We start from the raw sequence: 26,880 nt of genomic DNA, 5'->3' as shown, positions 1-26,880 counted from the left end.
GGTGAAGGAAGAGTTGAGCTGGGGAAAGAGAGGAGGGGGTAGGGTGTTGACAGTGTTGTTCCCCAGGGCTTCAAGGAGCAGTTGTCCTCACAGCAGTGGGAACAGTTCATCAGGAAGAAACAAAAGCACTTATTTGATTCTCACCCATTTCCTAAAACGACAAAATAGAAACTTAAATTTGGCCAATACATTTGAACAGTGTTTGTTTGAATTTTATCCAGACCTGATAAAATGCTGACACGTAGCATTCAAATGAACACCTGAGGGGAACTTCCAGCAGAGGGAAGAGAATGTACAGAGGGGAGAGGAAGTATAACTTTGTAACCCGTTTGGGAACAAGATGGCTGCAGAGGATGAAATTGGATGGAGGCTTAGGACTGCCTCGATGCCTGACTCCCCAGGACACCATTCGTGTAGATGACAGTGATTGGGACAGTCTAGCATTGGCAGTATGCGGCCTGCATCACTGCTGCATCAGTTTACTTTTGATGAAAAATTAGAGCAGATCCAAGATTATACCTGTAATAGTTTCATACTCACTTTCTTGTGTTGTCTTGTATTCATAATGCTTTTCTGAATGGGAGAGAATGGTGTGGAATAGCTAACATTCCAGGAATCATCCACAATATGTAGGCATTTTTGCACACTTCTTGGCCCACAATTCGAATAATTGCCCAGGTGTTTGGCCTTCGTGTAAATTTTGTCTTTCATATGTGTCATGGTATAAACAAGAGAGTGAACCTTTTCTGTGGTCATTAGGGAAACATCGAAGGTTTTATTTTATTTATTTTAAAAATGAGAATAACAAAGTGAGATTTCTGTCTTAGGTAACTGTGTTGGTAAATGAAGAATAGGGCAAGAGGAGGTCAGGGTGGGGAAGCAGGGACACCAGTTAGGAAACTACTGCCGTAATTTTGGCAAAAAATGATGAAGCCTGGATATTGGAAGATTTGGAAGGGAGATGAGTAGGAGAAATATTCCGGAGATCAGGAGGTAGGAATTGAAAGTAGTAAACGTTTATCTACAGATGAAGCAGAACATCAGAGACCCTTTTAGGTTTCTGGTTGAAATGACTAAGTGGATGGACATGCCATTAATCATAAAACAGTGGGTGAAGGTGGGAAGGATATACTGACTTTGAGGTGCCTGTGATTCATCAAAGCATCTCCGCTGTCTGGTTGAGGACAGTAGGCAGTTAGTGTTTCAGTTTGAAATGCAGGAGGCAGGTCTGAGTTTACATTTGAGTGAGTCCACTTGAAAGAGGAGAGGGGCATCATGGTAGATGAAATTAACTGGTGACACTCTGTAGAGTGGGAATAAAGGGCCAAGGACAGAATTCTGGGAATACTAACATCTAAGAGTCTCATAGAGAAGACCTGTCAGAAAAGGCGCTTGGGATAACAATGAGAGAGTCTTAAGAGCAAAGCAAGAGGAGGCCTAGAAAACACAAAAAGGACCCAGTCAGCCACATGGCTGCAGAGAGCTAAGTTACAAGTGCCCACAGGTTTTGGTTATTGGGACATCTTTGATAATCCTTTACTGTTATCGGTTCAGTGGAGCCATGAACATAAGGTGAGGGATGAGAAAACCTTGCCATATTTGGTTAAGGCATAAAGGAGGGAGAAAGAAGCAGAGACAAAAACTGTTTACTCTGAGTATAAGCAGAAAAATACTTCTGTTAATATACTCTGGGGGCTGTAACATGGATAAGACTGTCCGCCAATAATGAATAATATTGTCATCTTGACTAACACTCCACCCCTTTGTATGGCACTCAAAAAAGGCATATCAAAATGAAGGAGAGTATGAATTAGAGGTATTATCTGTTCTAACTTGCCTTCTAAAAGGAGAAAAGACAAATGGTGGAGGAAGCAGCAGATTAGGAAGTTTTCTGTTTGTGATGCAGTTTGGGAGAGGTTTCAGCATGTTTCTAGGCTGAAGGGAAGGAGGCAGTAGAGAGGGAAAGCTTCCAATACAGGCAAGGGGTTTGGTCAATACAACAAGGGCACGTGGGAGAAGGTGAGGGACAGAATCTGTAGTCCTGAGAACATTAACCAGCCATGATGAAAGCAGAGTACATTGCATAGAGAGTTAATGCTGCAGAACACTGAATGATCTCACGGTGACTAAAAGGAGAAATTAAAAAAAAAAAAAAAATTACCCGAATTATTTTTAAGATAATCTAAATTATTTAAAGTGAAAAAAACCCCCAACATTTAACTATATCAAGTGAGTGTTTCCACAGTTGAAAATAAGGGCACAATTGAGCCCTTGCCAACATCACATCCTGCACTCACTGTGGTAGCAAATGGTACTTCATGCTGGGATACCCCTGTATGAAAACATGTTTTTATAGACACTAGACAAATAATGATTAATGGGTATTCTCCTGTAGGCCTGAAACCAGTTATCTCTCATTTAATCAAAATCCCAAAGTGCATTTTCACATGTCAGTGTCCTGGTCTCAGTGACTTTTCATTATTCTTTTTCTATTTGGATATTTGCTTAAAATGTAATATTAAGTTACCATAGAATGTTTTCACACAAAATATACATCTTTTCATATTGGTGACTTTTGTTTGGAACAATGCCAGAAATTGCTGGGTATTATTTAAATTACAAATCATCTGGAAAAAGTAAATTATTGATCCTCTGATACAGAGATATACTTAATTTTTAATGCCTTTTTGCGCTAACTGCCTTTACAAATTCTCTTGAAATAACTTTTAATATTATAGTTAAACCAATGGATTTTTAATTCATTCTACAAATATTTAAGGTCCTACTATTGCCAAGTCCAGGTGGGTCATAGGTTCTTTCAAACATTTAAGAAACAGATAAACCCTATATTATTTAAATTATTTCATGGCATAAAGAAAAAGAAAAGTTTTCATCTTTTTAATGAAGCCAGTATAACATATAGTACCTAAAAATACCACAGACCAATTGTACTTCAGCAAACAAATAAAATAAATAGACTTATTTTGAAAGATAATACAATAAAATCATTCAGCATGTATTCCTGGAATTCAAGAGTGTTTTGGTATCAGAGAATTATATAATAATACCATAGTACTAGGTCAAAGGAGAAAAATCCTATGTCATCTTAGTGGATAAACAAAATTTGTTGACAAATGACAGCTGGACAGATATCCAAATTTTTAATCCATCTCTGTTAAAAAAATAAATACCTTGTTAAGCTATATGATAGTAATTGTCTACTACCAAATATCATTAACCAAAAGCTAACATATTTAATTATCAAACACTAGAAATGCATTATCCAATATGGTAGCCACTAGCCACATGTACTATTGAGCACTTGAAATATGGCTGGTCTGAATTGAGATGTGCTGAAAATGTAAAATACAAGATTTCAAAGACTTCATACAAAAAAAAAAAGAATAAAATATCTCAGTAATTTTATATTGATTTACATGTTGAAATGATCATTTTTAATGTTATTAAATATATTTAATATTACCTGTTCCTTTGCCTTTATTCTTAACTTCATTAAGGAATAATTGGTAAATATAATTGTATATATGTGAAGTGTACAACATGATGATTTCATATACATATACATTGTAGAACGATTACCAAGATCGAGATAAGTAACACATATATCACCTCACATCGTTAATTCTCGTTTTTTGTTTGTGTTGAAAATGCTTAAGATCTACTCTCAGCAACCTTCAAGTATACAATAGAGTATTATTAACTAGAGTCTTTTGACTTAAAAAAATGTATTTACTAAAAATTTGAAATTATATATGTGTATCACATTTGTGGCTCACATTTAAATTAAAGCCAGGAACAAGACAACAATGTTACTTAACATTGTTCTGGAAGTACTAGCCAATGCTGGAAGATGTGAGAAAGAAAAGGCATAATTTTTGGAAAGGAGGCTGTAAAATCATCATCATTTTTTAGATGATAGGATTCTGTACTAGAATACTTTGGAGACTAGACTAAAAACTATTAAGAACAGTAGGTAAAGTTGGCAGGTTACAAAGTTAATAGACAAAAGTCAATAGCTTTAGAAACTCTAGGAACATGAAAGATCATTAAATGATAAATCATCCCATGCCCTTGAATAAGAAGATACAATGAAGTAAAGGTGTCAGTTTTCCTTCATGTATTCAATGAAGTCCTAATTAAAATACAAACAGAATTTTTGTTCTTTAATTGAAAATTTCACCCGAAAAAAACATGAAAATACTCAGGAAAATTCTGGAAAAGAAGAGTGCTAGAGGGGGGCACTAGTCCCACCAGATAACAGAGCATATTATGAAGCTATAGGACTGATATTTGTGGGTCAACAAAGAAGAAGATAGAGTCTCATTTGCAAGCAAACAATCCAATGCACTCCCACAGATAAACTTTTAAAAAATTAGAACAAAACTCATTTGACTCACAGGGCTATTGATAAGAGAGAAATAATGAATAAATAAATGGAACAATAGAATCCAGAAACAGATCAGAAGAAAGAAAGAAACTTTGGCAACTCCCTTGGCAAAGGGTTACATTTCTGTAGTAAAAACAAAAAAAGAACAGCAATAAAAAACAACAATGTCACACTATTTTATTCTCGTTTCTTCCTTATTTGCTTTCAGAATGGCAAGATTTAAAGCATTGATACCAGTACTGTCTAGGACATCCGTGAATGGGTACTTTTTTACACTGTTTCTAGTAAATTGATGCTCTGAAGGGCAATTACCCTGAGGTATATTTGCAAATTTTGCCAAATATGCACACACACAATGATATTGCAGTATCATTTGCAATGGGGAAAAACCCAGGAACTCTGTAAGTGAGAAATTAGTTGAATAGTATGCCACATCTTTAAAAAGGAATGGGGTGGATTTCTATGTGCAGATAAAAAGATGCCTACAAGATAAATTATTAAATGAAAAAAGCAAGGTATAGCTTTTAGTGCAAATCCAAAATAGGATTTCATACATATTTTATACATATTCATACATAGGATTTTATACATATTCATGCATATTTGTCTGGAAGAGATCAGAAAAATGAACAGTGCTTACCAATGGGGAGAGGGTTTGTTAGATTTGAGGATAGATAGGGAGAAACTTCTCATATACTACCCTTCTTCAGTGTTGGGTTTTTCTAATGTTTTACCCGAATTTTCTTTTTGTTTGTATAATATTTTACATGTCAGCAGTTTACCTGTTATCGGGGTAATGAGATTTTAGACTAATTTTTAATTTCCTTATATTTCCCTGTTTTTTTTTTTTTATAACACATACTCTTAATATTTTTAAAGTCTAGTTCAGTGTTAAAAATAAATAGTAAAAACCCTCCAAACCTCACGGAGCACAATATTTATGTTAGTTAGCAGTGCTCATACTTTATGCACTCTTTATGCTTATTTTAAATATCATGTTGTCACTATTTTGTAATCTTTTGGCCTAAAACAGTGAAATTATGACTTGAAACTAGTATTGGGTTTACGTAGTCAAATAAATAGAAGAACATCATTTGGGTTAAGGGGCATATTTGCAAAACAAAAATGTAGCTAGATAAACATACTGCGTTAAGCAAGAAACTCAATATTCTGTCTCATCTAAAGATTTTTACCATTTAGCAAATATTTGGTCTTTTTTTTCTTTGTGTTTCTTGGTTCAGAATAGGCTATTCAACAGTATTAGTTTAGAAACCCCAAATTGTGCACCGTCAAGAAAAAACAAATCTTGAACTAGTTTGAGGAAAACGATTTTAATTAGAGGTAAAAATCCCTTGGATTCCTCCCCTTTAATACTTTTTGTATCCGTGTGCTACTCCATCATCACTGCTAGCAGGCCCGTGGTTTCTCTTTCCTCTGGGAATTCTGTAATCGCTCCTTGACCGGTTTCTCTGCCTCCCTGCCTCCCTGCCTCCCTGCCTCCGTGCCTCCAGTAGTACCCTCTGCAGTGGGCTTTCCAAACACAAATCTGACCCTGTCACTCTGCAGTTTATATCCCTTCAAGGCTCCTTCTTGCTTTCAGAATAAATTCAAGTTCTTAGTAACCCAGACCCTACCACTAACTAGTCTCTCACCTCATTTGCCTCTCGCCCTTTAAAGCTGAGCCTTCCTCGTGCAAATACACTCTTCCTTCAAGGTTAGGCCTTCTCTTCCATAGCAGCCTATGCTCCTCTTTTTCGAAGCTATTAAAACATCTTATTGCACTAACCAGTTCCCACTGGGCCCTGCAAAACTCTGGAAGTCGGAGCTCTCTTCCGTAACCATGCTTGCTGGGCTGTAGATGTTCAGTAAATGTTGAGTCCATGAAAAATTGATTACCAAATTGTTTATACTGGAAAAAAATGAGTAGTCAATCTGAACTTGAAGTACCTTGTAAACAATTTTGAATGTAATATAGTCTTCTGCATGCATGCTTTCTTCTAATTTGGATAATTTGGATGAATCTTGGTTTATCTAGTATGTGAAGACACTGTCATCAAATTTGATACGATTGTTCTTTATTAGACCATGTGATGTACTTACGTGATACTGTTTCTTTCTCCGTCCTGATGGTCTTGGTTTCTCTGTTTGATGTAGCTCATTCAACTGATTCTGAACCATCTTACACTGCCGGACCTGTGTAGACTAGCACAGACTTGCAAACTACTGAACCAGCACTGCTGTGATCCTCTACAGTACATCCACCTCAATCTGCAGCCGTACTGGGCAAAACTAAGTGACACCTCTCTGGAATTTCTGCAGGCGCGCTGCACCCTTGTTCAGTGGCTCAACTTGTCTTGGACTGGGAACAGGGGCTTCATCTCTGTTGCAGGATTCAGCAGGTTAGTGCCAAGCCTTGTTGCGGTCGTTACTACGTGGTCTTTTCCGTAACCAAAGTTCGAAAGTATCTACCATATACCATACGGAAATAAAAAGGAGATCCATTCTGTGTATCGTCGTGTTCTGCTTATAAACGTGAGTTTCTTCATCCCCTTCAGCGAAACTTTATAATGAGATAAAAGGAAAGTCTGCCCTTTACCTCATATGTTTTAAGTCCCAAGTAACTTTGAACAGAGCCCCCCCTTTTTTTTCTTTCTCATATTTTCGGCATAGATGATTAACACATTTTAAAAACTATTTCCAAATCAAAATCCACCTCTCTAATGTGATTTGTCAGAAATGGAAAACAATTTATTATGGAACATTTTTAATTAAATCTTAATTACATGTGCAGTACATCACCCAAATTTAGAAGCTCATTTAAACTAATTATGTTGAAAATGCAATTGCATGCTAAGTAGGCGACCACACTTGCAGACCTGCCCAGGTGTTTCTGCTCCTTTCTATTGAAGCATTTCATTTCCTTACTATTAAATGTCACCTGTTAAACATTTGAAAGCTTGCACAAGTGCATATTCATTTAGTAATGCCATATTAATTTTTCTTATGATACAAACAGGTGTTTTTCTCTTAACCTTGCTGAGAGTTATTCTCATTGTATGTTACACTCTAATCCCATCATTTCATTAAGTTAAATAATGAAGGAGTAGAAACTTTGGGGAAATTACCTGTGATTTTTGATTAATGAATAATTTTCTGTCCCGTTTTTAGAATTTAAAAATGAACAACAGCTCTCCCTTCACGCATCCTCAGTGGATACATTCTTAAACAGAGGTTTATGAATTAGAAATTTGTATATTGAGCCTTGTTTTCCCTTGACTAGACTATAAAAATAAAGATGCAGTTCCAAAAATAAATATTTGATAGCATAAGATTCAGATGAGATAACTAATGTCACAATGTGTTCAAAGTGCTAATATTGATAGTTCATGCATCAAAGTAAAAAATAAACACAAGCAGTGATGGCTTATGGCACATGTTGAAACCATGGATGCACCGAATTCCTTTCTTTTCCTCCAAAAATAGAGCCAGGGAAAGGAGTTCTTCGATAAAACATTATGGTGTGGTGGGTCAGAGGGTATAACGATTTTATAACATGCTATGTATACAAAATGGTTTCCATTATGTGAATTTTCTTAAGAGGAGATGTCTGTGGTAGAAAAATGGGCATTTCTCTTTTGGCAGTGTGATTCTGGTGAATTTTTGTAGAATCCACATTTTAAAAATTGCTAGACATTTGACAGCAATCCAGTGGAACACAGCTTAATCCTTTCTACTTCCCCTTGGCCCAGATACATACGCTTCATTTGAAAATTGTGCTCTCTGCTAATAGGACCAAGAAGAACTGAGCTTAATGATAACTGTGGATATTTAGAGCAGGCCCTAAGGTCAGAAATCAAGGCTAACTGACTCTTAGAATAACTGTGTCAGTAAGCATTATTTTACATTCTTAGGACCTTTCAGGTATTTTCATTCCTCTTGTAGCTCTTTCCTTAATGTTTCCCACTACTGGGAATTTATTGTTTGTTTTCACCCTTTGTGTATAAGGAATTATAGTGAGTGTTGTTGGCCACATCAAGAGATGTTGAACACAGTCCTACATCAGGCTACAGAAATGATAAAGATATAAAGATAAACATGTAAACATCCTATATTTTTATTAATAAAATTAATAAAATAACAGTATGACAACTAATGAGTGTAGACATTAAAGAAAACATTGATGGCGAACAGCTGAAGCCCAGCTTCTTTGGGAAAATGTTGCATATGACCGTGATATACTGAGTAAAATGTAGCAGTAATATTAAATCATTGTTTTAAAACTCCCTTTATGTAGCTCATCCTGATGCATGAGCAGAGACATAAGTTGTAAGAAGAAAGTTTAGTAATGCTACTTTTTAATTTTAGACTCATAAGGGATAAAGATCTGCAAGACTAAATCTCCAATCTACTCTCTCTCTAGCAATTTCTCTTCCATTTTCAGTTCAGCCATGTTAGTTGCTGTGGGGCTGTTTAAATAATCACGAAGGTACATACATACATTTAAGTTTTCCATATTTTACTGTAGTATTTCAGATAGTAAAACTATAAATCTTGATAGCATTCCTTTAAGCATAGTCCTTGTTCCCATTAAGAAAGTAAAAAGTTTAAATACCAGGGAGAGAAGAGAGAATTCTTTTTCTGGGTGGGAGGTATTGGAGTTTTGCCTACTGATTGCTGTTGGCCCCCTTGACTTGACTGCCGAATTGATAGTCATTATGCCTTGTAGGCAGCATTCCCAGAATAAACAATAAATATTCATGGCTTGATTATTAATGAATAATCTATGAATAAGTACGGTCTATTTATGCTCATTACTGTGAAGAAGACTTATTTATAATACTTTAAAGAAAAAAAAGTACATTTTTAAACCAGAGACCAGTGATGATGAGTAAGTCTTTGGGAAAAGTTTGATACCGTTTGTTTTTGTTGCCAAAAAACCTTATCCTCACAAGTTGGAACTGTTTAACTGGATTTCAAAGAACTTTTTAGGAATTTATATTATTCAGAAGATCAGGAAAATAGGTTGAATCGGAATAACAAGAACTTAAAAGTTTTAATCAGTTATTAAAATCCTATTCTATCCCCAGATTTGTGATTTGCAACTTCAAGTACTGCTCATGCATATCATTACTCATTAAAATCACATCTTTTATAATTCCACTTTTCTTTTATAATACAGTTCCCTAAAGTCTTGGATATTTCTTTGCCCCCCTGCCTGTTTGTGCTCTGAGGCTTAATCATATCACTCTGATGCTCAAAAAGCCTTAGGTTTATTTTTCCACTACTGTTTTTCTTCGGATAGTTGCCCAAATTAATCACCTTGATCTCCACCTCAGCTATGCAGAGATTTTTACCCCTGACTCCTCTCATTGTTTCCTTTAGAAAACATTCTTGGATGCTTTTTAGTTTCTAGAACTTTATTAGATGTTTTGACACAGAGCTACAATTTTATGGGATAAAGAGCTCATTGCCTGTTTATTTGTTTACTCAGTTGCCTACCTATGCTTTATACAGTTGTCTTTTAGAATGTCCAATTCCCAGAGATTGGAGACAACTTTAAGACTTTTTTCCCCTGCCAGCAAGTTTTGTTTTTAACGGCTTCATTTTGGATCAGATGTATTAAATAATGTTCCAAATTACATGGGATTAAAGATTATCTTAAATATGCTATTTTATAAAACTCAGTGAGAGTCAGCTAACAAAATGTACAATTAGGAATCAGAAGCCATAGATATTTGTGTTTAATTCTCCCCTTATCTTTATACATCAGGCAAGTGTGAGGATTAGTGTCTTTTATTTTGATGAGTAAACTCAAATCATTCATTCATATGATTTTATTATTTTAGGCTGCAAGTTTCCATTTAGTAAGTTACTTCTTATGTACTTACATTACTCTGGACAAATTAATTCACCACATAACGATAAGCCATTTATTTCTTTTCTTATAGCAGGAGACCTAGTTTGGGATTGTTCGTGTGAAATTAAGTCTTCTCATAATACCCCCAATATCAAGAAATACTTTATGAGAATTCACACCGTGGAATGAATAGGCTGTAGGAAATAAAGAAGCTTAGTTCTCATTTTGAGTGACCAGTGTCGTGATTGAGATGAATGAATACATGACCAAGACAAAAACATACATGTAATTATGCATTAAAATAAAATTTAAATGAGGAGCATTAAGGAAAGAAACGAGAGTTGTGTTCAGCTAATTAATTGATTCTGCTGCTACTTCTCCCTTCTTGAACTGGAGAGATCATGAAAAATTAGGTAGTGTAGATCCTGTAAGTTCAGGAAAACAGAGTATAGGGATATTGACTAATCTGCTCACACTGAAAATATGTAATATAAAAGAGAGAGGGAAAGTCAGAAAGGTAGTACAGGCATGATCATTATCTTCATTGTGCTTTCAAATTCTACCATTCATTAAATCAATTTGGGAAGTTTTCTAGTCTGTTAACCGGTTGGTTTTCTGCTGATTGGCCTGTAAATTCTTTAGAGGAGAAAAGTTCAATAATGGGAGTAAGGAGAAAAGGGATGTCCAAGTATTCCAAGTCCAATTTGGGAAAGAATTATAGAACAAAGTACTTTGCCAAATAATGAAGACGTTCAAGAGATAAGATGCGAAAAGATTTTAAGAGTTAATATGCTCATTTAACTTCTATAATCTTCAAATATTTATAGAAGTATCAAAGCAAAATAGGTTCTCTGAAACCCTACGTCCATTTCTAGGTTGCTAGTTTATAAAAATACGAAGAACCACCTATAACTATTATTTATACCCAAAGCTAGGAAAACTGTTAATTTTGTCCCATTTCTTAGGAATAGTTTAACCTACAGGAAAAATACCCTGAGTCCATAGAATTTAGTCTGTTTAAGAATAGAGGAAACATAAATTCTTCAAGTGGAAGAATTTTCATAAGTGGAATTCAAATTTTCATAAGTGGAATTTGAGGCAGCTTATAAAGCTCAATATAAATAAGTTAGTAAGGGAGGAAATTGTAGTTAAGAGAAAAAAAAGGGGGGGGCGCCTGGGTGGCTCAGTAGGTTGAGCATCCGACTTCAGCTCAGGTCATGATCTCATGGTTTGAGGGTTCGAGCCCCACATCGGGCTCTGTGCTGACAGCTCGGAGCCTGGAGCCTGCTTCGGATTTTGTGTCTCCCTCTCTCTCTGCTCCTTCCCTGCTCACATTCTGTCTCTCTCTCAAAAATAAACAAAGATTAAAAAAAAAAAAAAGTGAGAGAGAAAAAAAAAGTAGTAGTTGAGGAATAGATGAGCCTGAGTTCAATTCAGTGTATAGAGGTATGTCATTATTTATTTATTTCAAAAAAATGTTTTAATGTTTATTCGTTTTTGAGGGAGAGAGAGAGACAGTGAGAGAGAGGGGTAGGGGAGGGAGGGGCAGAGAGCGAGGGAGACACAGAATCCGAAGCAGGCTCCAGGCTCCGAGCTGTCAGCACAGAGCCCGACGCGAGGCTGGAACTCACAAGCCGTGAGATCATGACCTGAGCCGAAGTCAGATACTTAACCTCCTGAGCCACCCAGGCTCCCCTGTCATAATTAGTATACATTGCCTACCTTTGAGGTAGATCCAGAACCTGAATATTGAGCACCACATTCACTGCTACCACCTGGATCTCGTGCACCATCTTCTCTTTCCTGAATATTGTGACCTGACTGCCCCCGTTTTCACTCCTCTTCCCCTTGAGTCTCTCCTCTACCTAGAAGCGAGAGTGATCCTGCTAAAACACAAGGAGTTTGTGTCACTCCTCTGCTCAAGACCCTCTGATGATTGAGAAGGCCATCCCCCTCAAAGTAAAATGTAGACACTATATGAACTGCCTCTTATCTCTCTGACCTGCGCTTCATCTCCCCCTCACTTTGTACCTCCCGCATTAGTCTCTTCACATTTCCTCAGTCTGTGTGGTGTCCTGCCCCTGAGCCATTGTGCTTGCCTTTCCCTCGGCCTGGAAAGTTCTTTCCCAGATACCTGCTTTGCTTATACTGCTAGTTCCTTTGGGTCTTGAGTCATCTCAGTGAGGTGTCTCCAACCACCCTATCTACCCTTGATAACTTCCTGTTGCCCTTCCTTGCTTTTATTTCCTCCTTGACACTTTTCATTTTTTTTTTTAAGTTTATTTACTTATTTTGAGAGAGAGAGAGGGAGAGAGAGAATCCCAAGCAATGTCAGTGCAGAGCCCAGTGTGGGGCTCAAACTCACGAACCGTGAGATCATGACCTGAGCTGAAGTTGGATGCTTAACCTACTGAGCCACCTGGGCGCCCCGACGCTTTTCACTTATTATTTGTTTTACTCATTTACTTGTTTATAGCCTGCCTCCTACCAAAGTGTAGTAAGCCTCCCGAGAGCAGGGACTTTGTTTTGTCCACTGCTAACTCCCCAGTGCCCAGAGAAATGCCTAGGTCATACTAGGAGCTCAATAAATATTTGTTAAATGAATTAATGAACATGATTGATGCAAATTGCAGTTTACCTAATTCAACTTAGCAAAGGTAACAGTAGTGGGATGGGTTTGAAGAAATCTGGGAGAGGGAGTAGCTTGAGGAGTGTCAGGGAATCTTAAGGAAGGGATGGGCAGTTGTGCAAAATGCCACAATAAGTCAAGTAATTCAAGCACTGAAAAGAAAGGGCACTGAATTTGGCATTTAAAAGGAAAGGGCGAATTTAGGGAGAACAGAACATATATTGCATTGGATTGAGAATAAATGGCGTTCAGGTGTAAATAAGATATGTGGGCAATAGTTATTTTCAACATTTAAAATAAATTGGTAGCAACTGAATTTTTTTATTGTTGTTTGAATGTGAGTTGGCCACGATTTAACTTTTATTTTAATGTTTGTGGGGTGCTTTGACCTTTACCAACTGCTTTCACATATTGTTTGATGTTCAAAACCATGAGGCAGTGTGGTGAGTGCTGTTATGTAATTCTCGTCTGCCTTTTACAGCTGAGAAAATGCTAAGACTTGGGTAAATGCCTTTTCCAAGGTCACATGCTTGGAAGTAGTGGAACAGGGCCAAAAATTAATCCTTTAGTGTTATTTCTTTTATTTTCGTGATTGATTTAGTCAGTTTTATTTTATATGTGTATTTGAAAGCTAATGAGGAAAAAAGATGTGGCATAAATAAACTAACAGTATGTCACTGATGTGACATTGTCATAGGCAAGAAAATGTCGAGAGACCTGGACAGGGATGATTTGGTACACTTAAGGGTTCAATTTGCTTAGGTGATAAAGTTTCATGAATTCAGATACTCTTAGACTCACATCTCCTTTTATATTATTTTCAGATGATGATTATGGACAGGACTGTTCCCCCCCCATCTGTAATGCAACTGAGATAAATATTGTTATTACCAGTCTGATACGGAATTTTATGCCCACCGTGTTGAATAATTTCTGTGTACTTTACGGGAAGCTGCAATTGAATATCTTGTAATAATTTCAGCATCAGTATGGTAAATAGTAACAAACATAAGGAACATTACAATAGTATGGTTAAACCAATTCCACGTTTCCTTAGTTAAGAGGAGGTTAGTCTGATGTATTTTGAAGTCATTTAATTAAAGCTTTCACTTTGTGTTTCATATTCAAAGTAAATTATCCAGCACTGAATGGATATTGTTTAGGGGGAAATATCTTCTAAGAGTTTTGTTATGTTTTTGGATTTTGGCTCTACAAACTCAGGTGTGAATTTTAGATAGATAGGAGAAATGCATTCTTTGCTTTCTTAATTTTTCACTTAGCATTGGCTGACTTTTTCCATGATGTGAATACATCTTATCATATCGGGTTGATTTATTTTAGCCTAATCATGCCTATTTCGGTAAGCAGTAAATGAGAATTTAAGTGAAACGAGCTTTACATTTTCCCTAGTAGAAATCCATTCTTCTGAAGATGCCTATTAAGAGTTGAGGTAATTCCAGTGTACTTGTAAAAGTATCATTTAGTTTTACAAAATTCACATGGAACATTGTTTTTACAGGTTTCTAAAGGTTTGTGGATCTGAATTAGTGCGCCTGGAATTATCCTGTAGCCACTTTCTTAATGAAACTTGCTTGGAGATTATTTCTGAGATGTGTCCAAATTTACAGGACTTAAATCTCTCATCCTGTGATAAATTACCACCTCAAGCTTTCAACCACATTGCCAAATTATGCGGTCTTAGACGACTTGTTCTCTATAGAACAAAAATAGAGGTAAGAATAACCATCCTTTATGTCTTTGCTACTGTGATAGCCAACCGAATACTTAGTTGCCTGTAATTGCTCATGATAATGTGCTTTCTGATTTTTAAATAGATTATGATGCCACCTGACTATTCTAAAATCAATAGAACTGATTCAGTCATTTCAAAATTATTTCAAGTGTATTGTGTTGTTTTTATAATTATAAGAAGAGGTTCTTCTCTGTGTTCTTAAAATTTTTGTAATACTGTTCATGTAATAAGCAATGAGCTGAGATGAGCTGAAATGCTGGCAGGGAATGAATTAGAAAAAGAGGCAGAATGATAGTATGCAGGAGGGCTACGAAGCAAAGTGGAATTTATCCAGGGCCAGACTTAGGAGTTAAAATTCTTGATACCATATTTTAGGAGGCTCATTAATGAAAAATGGAATCTTGTCATGTATATTGACCTACTTTCTTTTTTCATGTAACACCTCTAGGACTTTTTTCCAGATCTCTACATATACCACCTGACACTTTCCACTAACTGTGTAGTGTAGGTTATACCATAATCTATTCAGCCATTTCCCAAGTGATCAACATTCAGGTTTTTCCAGTTGTTTTCCTTTTATAAACTATCTAGCAATAACATTGTTTTGTGCAGAAATTTGCATATACATGCTGTTATTGCTGTAGGATAGAATCCTGTAAGTGGTATTACTGGATCAAAGAGTATGTGGCTGGGACCTACTAGGGGCCACTTACTGTCATATACTTGTTTACTTTTCTTCAGTCATGTTGGCCTTCTTTCTGTTACTTGAACATTCTGATCTGGTCCCAGCCCTTCTGCCTGTCTAGAATGTTTTCTAGCTTATTACATGGCTGCCCTTTTCTTAGCTCAGTGTTCAACTCAAGTATTTTTTTTTTTTTTTTCAGAGATCACTTCTTGGACATTGATAAAAAGGTAGCCCCTTTCTGGCTCATTCCTTTCATTTTATCCAGTATTATTTCCTTTCTAGCATCTGTATCACTCTGAAATGATTTTGTTTTCTTGCTATTATCTGTCTCCTTACACTGGGATATAAATTTTAACGAAAGTAGGAGCCTTGTCTGTCTTTTTCATTGCCGGGTTTCCAACATCTAGAATAGTACTTGGTAAAGATTGGCTCTTTGATAAGTATTTATTAAATGAATGAATACAATAACCAAATTACTTTTCCAAAATGGGATACCGGTAGTTTTCCCACTATAGCGAACTCTTGCCTGTCTTGAGTGTTACCTTAGTCAGCCTCTGGTATTTAACCTCTGCTTTTTCCGTTTCCTTTTCTCTAAAATGGAGAGACTAAAAATACAGATATTAGGGTCATTGTGAGAATTAAATTACATGTAAAGCGCTTAAAGGGTGCCTAGAACATAGTAAACTCTCAATAAACATTAGCTGCACGTAACAGTAGTAGTGATAATAGTACCATCATGGTAGTTTTGTAGCGTGTTTTACTCTGTGGTGGGGGAAGTCTCATTTCTAAGCTTTTAAACCTTTTTTTAAATCCTTGTATATTCTTCTGTCACTTACAGCTTCTGGCAAGGGATTTTATCAGAAGTGTATTCGTTTTATTTCATTTTGCTTTTTAATAAGGCTTCCTGTCTGTCACGTAAGCCTTGCTTTATGTCCAAGAAAGAGCGTATTGTTGTTTTCTTCACTTAGGTTTTGTATCTTTCTAGTTAAAAGGTTTATCTTTTGCATTTTGTAGTCGCAGGTACTGTTTTCTATTTAATTTTAATAGGTTATTGTTAAAGTTCATTGTTTTTGTATCATTATCTTGTATCTGCTCACTTTCCTGAATGCTTATAATTGTTCTAATTTTTATTTATGTCTTTTGGATTTTCTAATGATACGATTACATAATCTCAAAATTACTATACCTTGTCTTTTTTAATATTTAAAGTGTTGCTTTATTAGATAGAAATTAATAAATAATGTGCAGCAAGAGTCATAGCAGGTGTACCGGTGTTATTTTTAATGTGGTGAGAATGTCATTAATGTTTCATTTTAAAAACATCTATACAACAAACGTTTGACTATTATGTGCTAGGTACTGTTTTAGGCACTGGAACTTTAGTATCGAACTAAATAGACAACTCCTCATGCAGCTTACTGGGTTTATATGTTGTTTGATATTGCTTTCTGATAGTCTTTATAATTTTTGTTTGCTTAAGAATATTTTATCAAAAATGTATATTAAGCCTCCATTGATACATTCATCTTTTTTCTTTCATCTCAATATAATGACTTATGTCGAATAGTCCTTGCCTCCCTACATGTTTTTAATTTAATACAAAGCTGGGTTAATTTCCTAATATTTTGGAGCCAAATTAACCTGAGTTTGAATTCTAGCTTTATCACTTATGAATTGTTACCTTGAGGAAGTTTCTTGACCTCCTGTACTTCAGCTTTCCCTTCTGTAAAATGGAGATAATAATAGTATGCACCACAGAGAGTTTTTGTGAGGATTAAATGATTTACTATACATGAAGTTCTATAGCAGTGCCTGGTTCGTAGTTAGTATCTTTTAAGGATTTATACTTATAAATAATTTTTACATCTGCTTTATTAAGTGAGATTGAGCCGTAGTTCTCCTTTTCCTGCTGTTTTATCAGGTCTGAGGCTAGGATTATGACAACGCAGCAAAATGATATGGGAAACTCCCATTTTTTTCTTTGATCTGGAATAGCTTCGATAGATGGGAATTATCTGTTCTAGAATTGACCTATACAACCATCTGGGTATATAGCCTTTTTTATTGCTGGATCAGAGTATATACCCTTGTATAGACATGGCGTTTTTTCTAATCTATGGAAGCCTGAAAGTATGTGAGTATAAGAGCGTCTGTTTAATACAGTATTTTCAGTTTGGGGCACAATGTTTAGCCAGAGTTTAACCGGTAACCTGGTATAGTGGAAAGAAGACTTACTCTGGTTCTGGCCCAGTGACAAGCTTGATGATCTAGGTTGAGTCACACAGTCTCTCATATTCCCAGATTCTTCTTTTGTGAAATAAAAGGGCCGTTATCCCTGAATGCATGTTTAAGTATAGTGTTAGCCCATGTTTTAATTGGTCTGTCGTGAAATGACTTACCACTTGTGAGTGTAAAATTGTCAGCTATCTTTTCTTGGGTAGGTCTGTCCATTCTTAAATTATGCCATACCTTATTTTTACTGATATATTAGCTCTTTTATTGGCCTATGTACTATAAAGTCTGAGGCCCTCTGAGCAAGATAATGCCTCATTTAAAAATTTTCCAGTGAAATTTAACTTTAAGAAGAAATATAGCACAGTTAATTATTCAGGGAATCTTCAGGAAGAAAAATAGGATAAAAACAAGAAATTATACTAACTTGCTAGGCACCTTACATCTATGGTGATTTTTAAGAATCACTGGGTTCTACTCCTGAAGCCAAGACTACACTGTGTGTTAACTAACTTGAGAATAAAAATTGATTAATTTAAAAAATAAATTAGATACCTTAAAAAATGTATAGCCTGTGGGATGCTTTTGAAATGTTCTATATCAACAATATCTAAGTGTCAGGAAATCATGAAGTAATCCAGTTTTCTTTAATTTACCTCAAGAAACTGATAGAATATGACTAAATATTGTTAAACTCATTTTCTTTTCTTAGTTTCAGGGATACAATATAATGAGTCAACAATTCTATACATTAGCGCTCATTGTGTTAAGTGTACTTTTGATCCCCTTTTTCTGTTTTACCCATCCTCCCATCTACCATTCCTCTGGCAGCCACCAGTTTGGTCTTTGTATTTAAGAGTGTGGTTTTTTTTTTTGTTTGTCTCTTTTTCCTTTTGTTCCTTTGTTTCATTTCTTAAATTCCACATACGAGTATATTCTTTAAGAAGTGTGATTTGTAAAAGCCTGAGAAGATTTCCTATCTCCAGAGTGGAGATCTATACATATCTAACTCTAGATGGCAAGCATCATCTCCAGCTTCCCTCGGTTACTTAAACACAGATGTAAAATCATTGTAGGAATGCATTAAATAAAATTTGTGTGGTAGTTCCATCTGCTAAAATATTATAAAAATAATTCATACACTTATTTTATACAATTTTCTGACATTGAGTATATAAAAAATTTATAAAGTTACATTTTAATGATTTACAATTAACTTACAGTAAAATAAAAATAATGCCATTTGAGTGCTGTAAATGGGAAAATTCAAAATTGGGAAAAATTTACCCAGGCAGTGTTTACTTTTATTGCTTCTCAAGTCTATATTCAGTGCTCTCTACCTATACTTAGTATTCACTTCTAGTGTCTTCTCATCCTTGGGATCTGTATCAGATGCTGACGTGGGCACTCAGTAGGTCACAGGAACAAAGGGAGAAGGCAGCACAGTCCTCTGGTCTCTTAAAACAAGCAGAAGCTACAACACTGGCATTCATATCAATCTGCAAACACCTCCCTTGTCACTTAGGCACGGCATCATGTCACCCCCTTCTTTCTTCCATGAATGTACACTTCTGTCCTACACTCAGTGATGTTGGTGGATGGAGAACAAACAGGGAATAAGACAAGATTTAGGGGCTTGGCTTCTCTCTGAACCTCCCGTGTAATCATTGGCAGTACATTCAGATGTTATGAACTGTTTTGAAAAAAAGGAACAGCAATTAATTTTAAATGCCTCTGTCTGCTCTGAGGAAATATATGAGAAGAAAAAAATAAACAAAACAAATTTCAACTTCCTGGGTGAGTTTTTTTTTTTTTTTCTTAACAAGCAATACAAATTATCCAGTGCCACTTTCACCTGTTTTTCTAAATTCTACAAATTTTTTAAATAAGCAAAATTAGTATTATTAAATGTTGAGTCTGTTATAGCATTTAACTTCAGAGAGATCAGATTGATGGTGTCGTAGAGTTATACTTTACAGGCCTCTATATAATTTACACTAATAAACATAATACATCTGTGCCATTTTATAAGACTTAAGTCTGTGTGCCTAGTGAGCAAAGCTTTAGAGGATGTTGGAGACATGGGTTTTAGCCCCAGTGTTTGGGAAAGCTTACTGAATGTATTCTGTTTGCTGTCCTAGACATTTTGCGTATTATTTAATTCTTTGCACTAGTCCAGTGAAAGTAGGTGTCATTCTCATCTTACAGATGATCAAATGAAGGTTCCAAAAGATTAGTAACCTTCCCAGTGACACAGAGCAATATGTTAGAGTCAGGATTTGAACCCAAGTTTGGTGGTCTCAGTGTCATAGTTAAAATTGTATGCTATGTAAAAGCACAGAATGGTGGTTATTCTAATAACTTGACTGCCTCTATTTAAACTAGAGATTTTTCCTTACTACCTATTAGAAAAGATTTGCGATTGGTAAGGAAATATAACATTGTAACTAACATACACAACATCGTGATACAGTGTAAAGTGCAAACTAGTAAGTTATATTCTATAAATATTTTGTAGTTGAAACTTCTACAAGGAAGTGGAATTCTTGTCTTTTGTTTTTATTATAAACAAACTTACTTTGAAGTCTTAATTGCTCTGCATTTATAAATAACAATTATTTAAATTACATTTAGAAAATTTAAGTAATAGTTTGTGGAATCAATACATAATAATGCTTTAAGCAAATGGGTTCCATAGGCCACTTCTCAATGTTATACCCTAGTGGACAGTAGCATTGGGACACATAATCCCCCAAATAATTTTAGCAGGTAAAACTATGTGTTGTTGATGTCTAGGTGGTATGTTCCTAAGTTGTTAGGCATAGCCAGGCATGTTGCAGTTCTGATTACTCAATAAGACTGAGAACCCAGGAGAATGAAAGTATAATCGGGTCAGAATTGCCTAATATGCCGGTGGATAGATCCTGACATGCTGACGTGGCCCCTTCTGAGCCAGCGGTGAAACAGGCCGTGAGCCCAGGGCAGTGGGCTTCTCTCTCCCCGACAGATTTCACCATCAAGGCTGCTTGAGCCTCATGAACCTCATGGGTAACTTTGTCAGGAGCTGGGGTTGTATTGTGGTTCATATCCTTCATATTGCTTGATTGCTGCTTTGGTAGTACACTGAGAGCAACCTTAAAATAAGTCCCAGGGCCATTGTCACCAATTTTTGAGCCCAACCTTTACCTGGCCTAGTTCATTAAAAAAGTCAAACCCATAAATAGATAAAACAGAATAAAATGGTAGTTACCAGGGGATAGAGGGTGGGGGGAGGGTAAGACTGACGGTGTTTAAGAGATCTAATGCACAGTATAATGAGTGTAGACAATAATACTGTAATGATACAATTCAAATATTGTTTCAATTGTAATTGCATTTCAATATATAAAAGTATTAAAGTAACTCACTGTACACCTTAGATTTACAAATTACAATGAATCAAGTTTATCAAATTAAAAAAAAAAAAAAGATTTTCTGCCCAGTTCCACTGCTTTGGCTCACTATGGCCAGTACCCTGAAGTGAGAGAAAGCAGCAGTAGGATCTTGTTGAGACTTTAGCTATGATTAAAACTTTTGCTTAGCAGTAGGATTCAAGTATCTGATTCACACACTATTTGATAATTTAAAAACTGAAAAGGTATTTGTTATTTAGTCTGTATCATAGACCCAAGTCATACAACTCAGTCCTTATCTTGGCTTTTCCACTTAAAAGATTTATGTGTTTGGGTAAGCCACTTGTACTAAGCTAAAAGTTTATTTATCTATTAAAAAAAAGCCAAACTTACCCTATCACATAAACTATTGAAAAGACCAAATTAGGTCATACGTATTTAAAAAAAAACAAACCCACACTTTATAAATTAGATGGACCTGTATAGTTGTGGAAATGATAGTATAGATTTACCCAGCATAGTCCTACACAAATATTCCCACCTTCGTCAAGTATTCTTGTATATCTTCCTAAATAGAAGTATCTTTTCCATCATGTGTGAAGGGAGATTGAGGCTGACTTATCTCTTTTACCCTTTTGATTTATTTCTGGTGAAAGGAATGTTCATTCCTAAATTAAAAACTCCTTGACAGGAAGGACCATGTTTTTGACTGTTTACTTTTTTTCACGACTAGTGCATAGAACAGCGTTCATTATAGTGAATGTACATAGTAGGTATTTAGTAAACTTCTGTTGAATGAATGAGTGATAGCTGTCTCTTATCAATTCATTTTTTCATTAGTAGATAAGCATATCTATTGAACAGATGGACAGTTAGATCTGCAACTTGAAAAACGTAGAAGAAAATATTTGAACAGATCTGTATTTGTTCAGAAGTTTTAGCCCTAAAAGATAGTGCAATATAGTTCAACCTGTTTTGTTCATTTGTTTCATGAGATCTTTTTCATTTTTTAGATGTGTTTAGGGTTGAGATGAGAACTGGTTTCATCAGAGAAATAACAAATGTCTTCTTAAAACATCAACCAAAAAACATCACTAAATAAGCTATTTGCAGAGTCAGTGGTATACACTTGTTGGAATTCAGTAGATGCAAAGAGCAGTAAACATATGCCTAGTGAAGAACAAGCTAATACTATGATAAAGAGAGACAAAGCAGGCTGGTGTGCAGTAAGCCCACATGCATCCAAGAACGTCACAGGTGTGTGCTTGGTTGGAGAATGGTCTGTTGTGCAACCTTATTGGGAGAAATGACCCTCCAGCCAAGACTTAGGCCTTGTTTACTGTATGATTCCAGAATGACTAGTGAAGTGGGTTGATAAATAGGGTAATTTTCTTTGTAATGAATTTGGTGGATCTTTTAGGTGGATTTGTTAGGCAAAAGGTGGGAACTTAGAACAGACAGGAAGGAAGCTTTGTTGTACTTAGGATCTTCTGCTATCCATGACAAAAGGGTAGCTATAATGTATAATGATGTATGTACTATAGCTATATTATAGTATATATTTAGTATATTATATATACTAAAGCTATAGATGTATAAAGATGGGGCGTACTTTGTTTCAGTCCCTTTGGTCCTTTTCTTCTCTGTTCACTAGATTCTTTTTATGTTTGATAAACACTGATTGCAAGCATTTCTCCTGCCATATACGATGATGTCTTTTCGTGAGAGGAGGGCTGTAAAAATTTAACTCATTAAATAGACCTTGAAATACTTAAAAGGAAACCTTTAATTTCAAACTAATTTTAGACTTAAAGAAATGTAGCATAAAAAGTAGATTCCCTTACCATATGCATAATTTTTTTCCTGAACCATTTGAAAATAAATTAGAAGATACAATTCTTTGCTTCTAAAGGGACATGTATCTGTAACCTACTGTTAAATACTTGTGTTATGAGCTGAATTGTATCTCCCTAAAATTCATATGTTGCAGTCCAACTCCCAGTACCTCATAATGTGAGTGTGTTTGGAGCAAGGGTTTTTCAAGAGGTAATTAAGGTTATATGAGGTCATCAGGGTGGGGCCTAATCCAATATGACAGGTGTCCTTATAAGAAGAGGAGATTAGGATACAAAGAAGCACAGAGGGAAGAGCGTGTGAAAACAAGGGAAGAATATGGCCAGTTTCAAGCCAAGAAGAGAGGCTTGAGAAGAAGCTAACCCTTCTGACACCTCAATTTCAGACTTCTAGCCTTCGGAATTGTGCAAAAATAAATTTCTGTTGTTAAAACTACCTAGTGCACGGTACCTTGTTGTAGCAGCCTTAATAAACTAATGCAGTTTGTAAAGGATGGCATAACAACAACTTTTTCACATATTGCATAGAAAGTGTCTTGGAGAGAGGTCATGTGCATTTACTAAAACAATGTGGATTAGCGGTGGAAGTTTGAACCTGTTTATCTTTTCTTTGTTTGTAGAAAAAAAAATATCTGGAATGGGTGTGAGATGGGGCATGATAGTAGCTCAGTAAGAATGTCATTCTGTTGCTTAGCAGCAGACAAGAAAACCAAGTGTGTTTTTTAAAAGTTGGAGTTATAAATGGAACACCTGCATCCAGTTTTGATTGCCTCACTTCAAGAATGATAGAGCATAAATTGAAAGAATCTGAAGAAGTGAAAAAACTGATTATAGGTATTGTGGGGGACTAGTGTATGACAGTAATCCGAAAGTATGGTTCAGCAACTGTTTACTTGGCCTACTAGGCAGGGACGACAGTTTCAAGGACCCCACTGGCTTCATCTTCATCAACTAGAAGACGACAAAAGTAGTTGATCTTTACTTCTCTTGGATATCCGCACTCTCCTTGTATTTTCTGCTTTCTGTACCAGTTCATTTGGCAGAGTAGATATGTAGGTAAAAATGCATCCGACCCCCGTCTATTGATGAAAGCGCCTGGGCTTTCCCACTAAAGATATATACACTGTCTTTTGAAAACAGTTTGGCTTGATTTAATGACATGAATTTGCTTCTTGACACAGAGATAATGGTGGCCTCCTTACTGCATTCTTACTTGACTTAAAGAGCACATTTTTTATACTGGTAAGTAGAAGCAGGGATGGCCTTTCCTTTAATGGAACCAGTGCAGCTAATAAACTCAAATGAAAGGGATGGCCTCTCACTTAACAGAGTCAGTGTAGACAACCAAGACCAAGAGGAGAAACTGAAATAGAAAAAACCTATGCTGGTCATGTAAATTGACTAATGCAGGGCACCATTAGCTAACTGCCACCTAAAATGTAGTCCACTTCAGACAGATTAATTTGGCTAGATAACACATAAAACAAAAAGATTAATAATTACTTTGTTCTTAAATAGCTTAAAAGTTAAGATTTTTAATAACTTCTATATAACTGAACTATCAGATACTAAAGTTAACAATTTTTAAAGCCTTTAATATATGTCTCCAGGCAAGAATATATCTATACTTTTCTTTATCCTGATAGGCTTTATAGAAGTTCCAGTGGGAATATGAGGCTTTTGGTGGGGTTGAGTATATGTGGCCTGAGAGAATAGGCTGCGGTTCATTCAGGGTCAAGAAGCCTAACTTGTCAGTGCAGTGAGGTGGGATATAGAGAGAGTGTCATCTCTTGGGGGTCAGACTTGTTATCATCCACCAGTAAATCAGGTAGAAGAAATCTACCTGGAATGGACATCATTCATTAGAGATAGCTGATCAGCATATTCTCTCACTGTTGGCATGCCACTAGGGAAACTATAGTTACAAGACTTACTTGGTGAGTTTAGAATGAGAACACTGAGAATTAGTTATGTGACTTAAATGATTAAAGGCATCAGCACAGAACAGGTTGACACTTTCATCTCAACAGGAAGGAAAGAAGATAAAGTCTTTGCACTAGTACACTCTCTTTAGACGAACAGTGTCAACCAGCATATGCCTCAGACTCCTCTTACATGCTTCTTTGACGGTCCAGCCCTTCTACCCCTCTGATTGAAACATTCTTTTTTTATATGCTCAGTAAGGTTACTGTCAAGTCCAGCTGGTGTGGAAACTGCCCTGACTTTGTGACTGTAGATATCTGCTATCACCCATTATGGAGTGATACGGAAATTGATCAGCCTATAGTCATCTGTGAGCAAAGATGCATTCAACTGTATGATTGTAGGAGAGATCCACTACAATAGTAAAATGGTTCTGAAATGAGACTACAGAGCAAGGCAAACGTGTGGTTTAGTCTTAGATTTTGTTCTGTCACACAGATGGGCTTTTGGAATTTAAATTATTTGAACCTTATTTTGAAACTTGTACCATATAGCCAAATTTCTGAGTCTTTGGTCTAGGGTAGCTTTAACTCTAGTTAGTTTTAGAAAGCTTTCCTTTTTTTCCTCGAAGGTAGGTGTAAGAGCTTTATTAATTTATGTCATTTATGGTCTTTAACCTTTTCTTTTTAGAAACCAATGAGAAGTCTAACTTTTCCACCACAATGTTGATCTTAAAGTTTAAGGTATAAAAGACCAAAATTATTTTCAAGTTGTGATTATGTATCATTGTATAACCTATACTGTACTGTATATTTGGACTGTATAAAAGAGAACAATTTGCAGTAGATGGTTTATAGCAAATCTCTATAAAGTAATTGAACTGAAGTACTCTGGAATGGTGATTGTTTCTGCATATAGTTAGTTTCAAGTGCTTTAAATAGTTCTCAAAACGCTTCAACTTTGATTCCATATTCACCTTCCTCAAATTTATTGAGATTGGGATACTAGGGCAAAAAAATATTAAATTGAAGAAAGATTCATATATACAGTGTATACTTTTTTTTTAAAGTAACGTCCATGCCCAATGTGGGGCTTGAACTCATGACCCAGAGTTCAAGGGTCACATGCTCTACTGAGTCAGCCAGTCAGTCACCCATACATACATGTGTATTTTAAATTCTACTAATTGATTGTGTTCTTTGGATTTCTTTGGTGATATTTGTTATGCAAATTTATGAATACTCATGCAGGGAATATACTTGTATAAAATCCCATCTCGTTACTCTGTTGTGTTTGAAATATATCACGGTCAGTGAATGTACATTTGTTTGTGATCGGGTGATGTCACTAGTCTCTATATTTTAGCTAATATATATCTGTAATACATAAACTTATTTTAATGTTGCTTCAATTTTTTTTTAATGTTTATTCACTTTTGAGATAGAGCACGAGTAGGGGAGAGGCAGAGAGGGAGAGGGAGACACAGAATCCGAAGCAGGCTCTAGGCTCTGAGCTGTCAGCACAGAGCCCGATGCAGGGCTTGATCCCACAGACCACAAGATCATGTCCTGAGAGGAAGTCAGATGCTTAATCAACCGAGCCACCCAAGTGCCCCTATAATGTTCCTTTAGAATGCTTTCTAGGAGTCATTTTCTTAGAGTTAGAGAATACTGATTTGGAATCCTATCTTCCTGTAGTAAGAGTGTTATAATTAAGGGTTAAATTCTTTACTGAAGATAAGCAACAGTTAATTTTAACTGAGCAACAAAGGTCATAAACTAGTTATAACAACTATAAACCTGTATTAATGTAAAGTGGTAAACACAGTACTGCAAACATTGATTAACCAATGTCTCACTGTATTATGAAATGTACACGGTATGATAAGTAGAACTCTACTAAGCCATAAACCTGGACTGTCTAAAACTTATATGTGAGTATAATAAACATCAGTTACCATCTTACTAAGTATTTTTCCTTAGTACTTTCAAAGTCTGGAGGATAGAAGGTTATGTAGTGTATGGGTAGCATTTCCTGAAAAAAATGTGAATGAAAATTTGAATTTCCTTCTTTTACCTCTTACTAAATTTCCTTATAGCAGGGAGAGGCATTAATAATAATTCTCTGTGACTAATAGCTATCTGTTGG

At 35.8% G+C, this 26,880-nt stretch overlaps 1 protein-coding gene across 3 annotated transcripts in view; it reads left to right on the top strand.

Annotated features, from left to right (window-relative positions):
* FBXL4 (F-box and leucine rich repeat protein 4) overlaps nt 1-26,880 on the top strand; it is an 82,770-nt gene that overhangs the window by 29,431 nt on the left and 26,459 nt on the right. For 2 of the 3 annotated variants that reach the window (XM_042986853.1, XM_042986856.1), the window contains exons 5-6: nt 6,563-6,807; nt 14,414-14,627. In XM_042986853.1, coding sequence (XP_042842787.1) covers nt 6,563-6,807; nt 14,414-14,627 — 459 coding nt within the window. The remainder of the gene's footprint in view (nt 1-6,562; nt 6,808-14,413; nt 14,628-26,880) is intronic. The other variant, XM_042986854.1, reaches the window with a different exon arrangement.

This window comes from Panthera tigris, chromosome B2 (assembly GCF_018350195.1).
Source record: "Panthera tigris isolate Pti1 chromosome B2, P.tigris_Pti1_mat1.1, whole genome shotgun sequence".
Lineage (NCBI taxonomy): Eukaryota > Metazoa > Chordata > Mammalia > Carnivora > Felidae > Panthera > Panthera tigris.
Note: the sequence above shows the minus strand (reverse complement) of the source record. Positions and strands in the feature narration are given on the sequence as shown.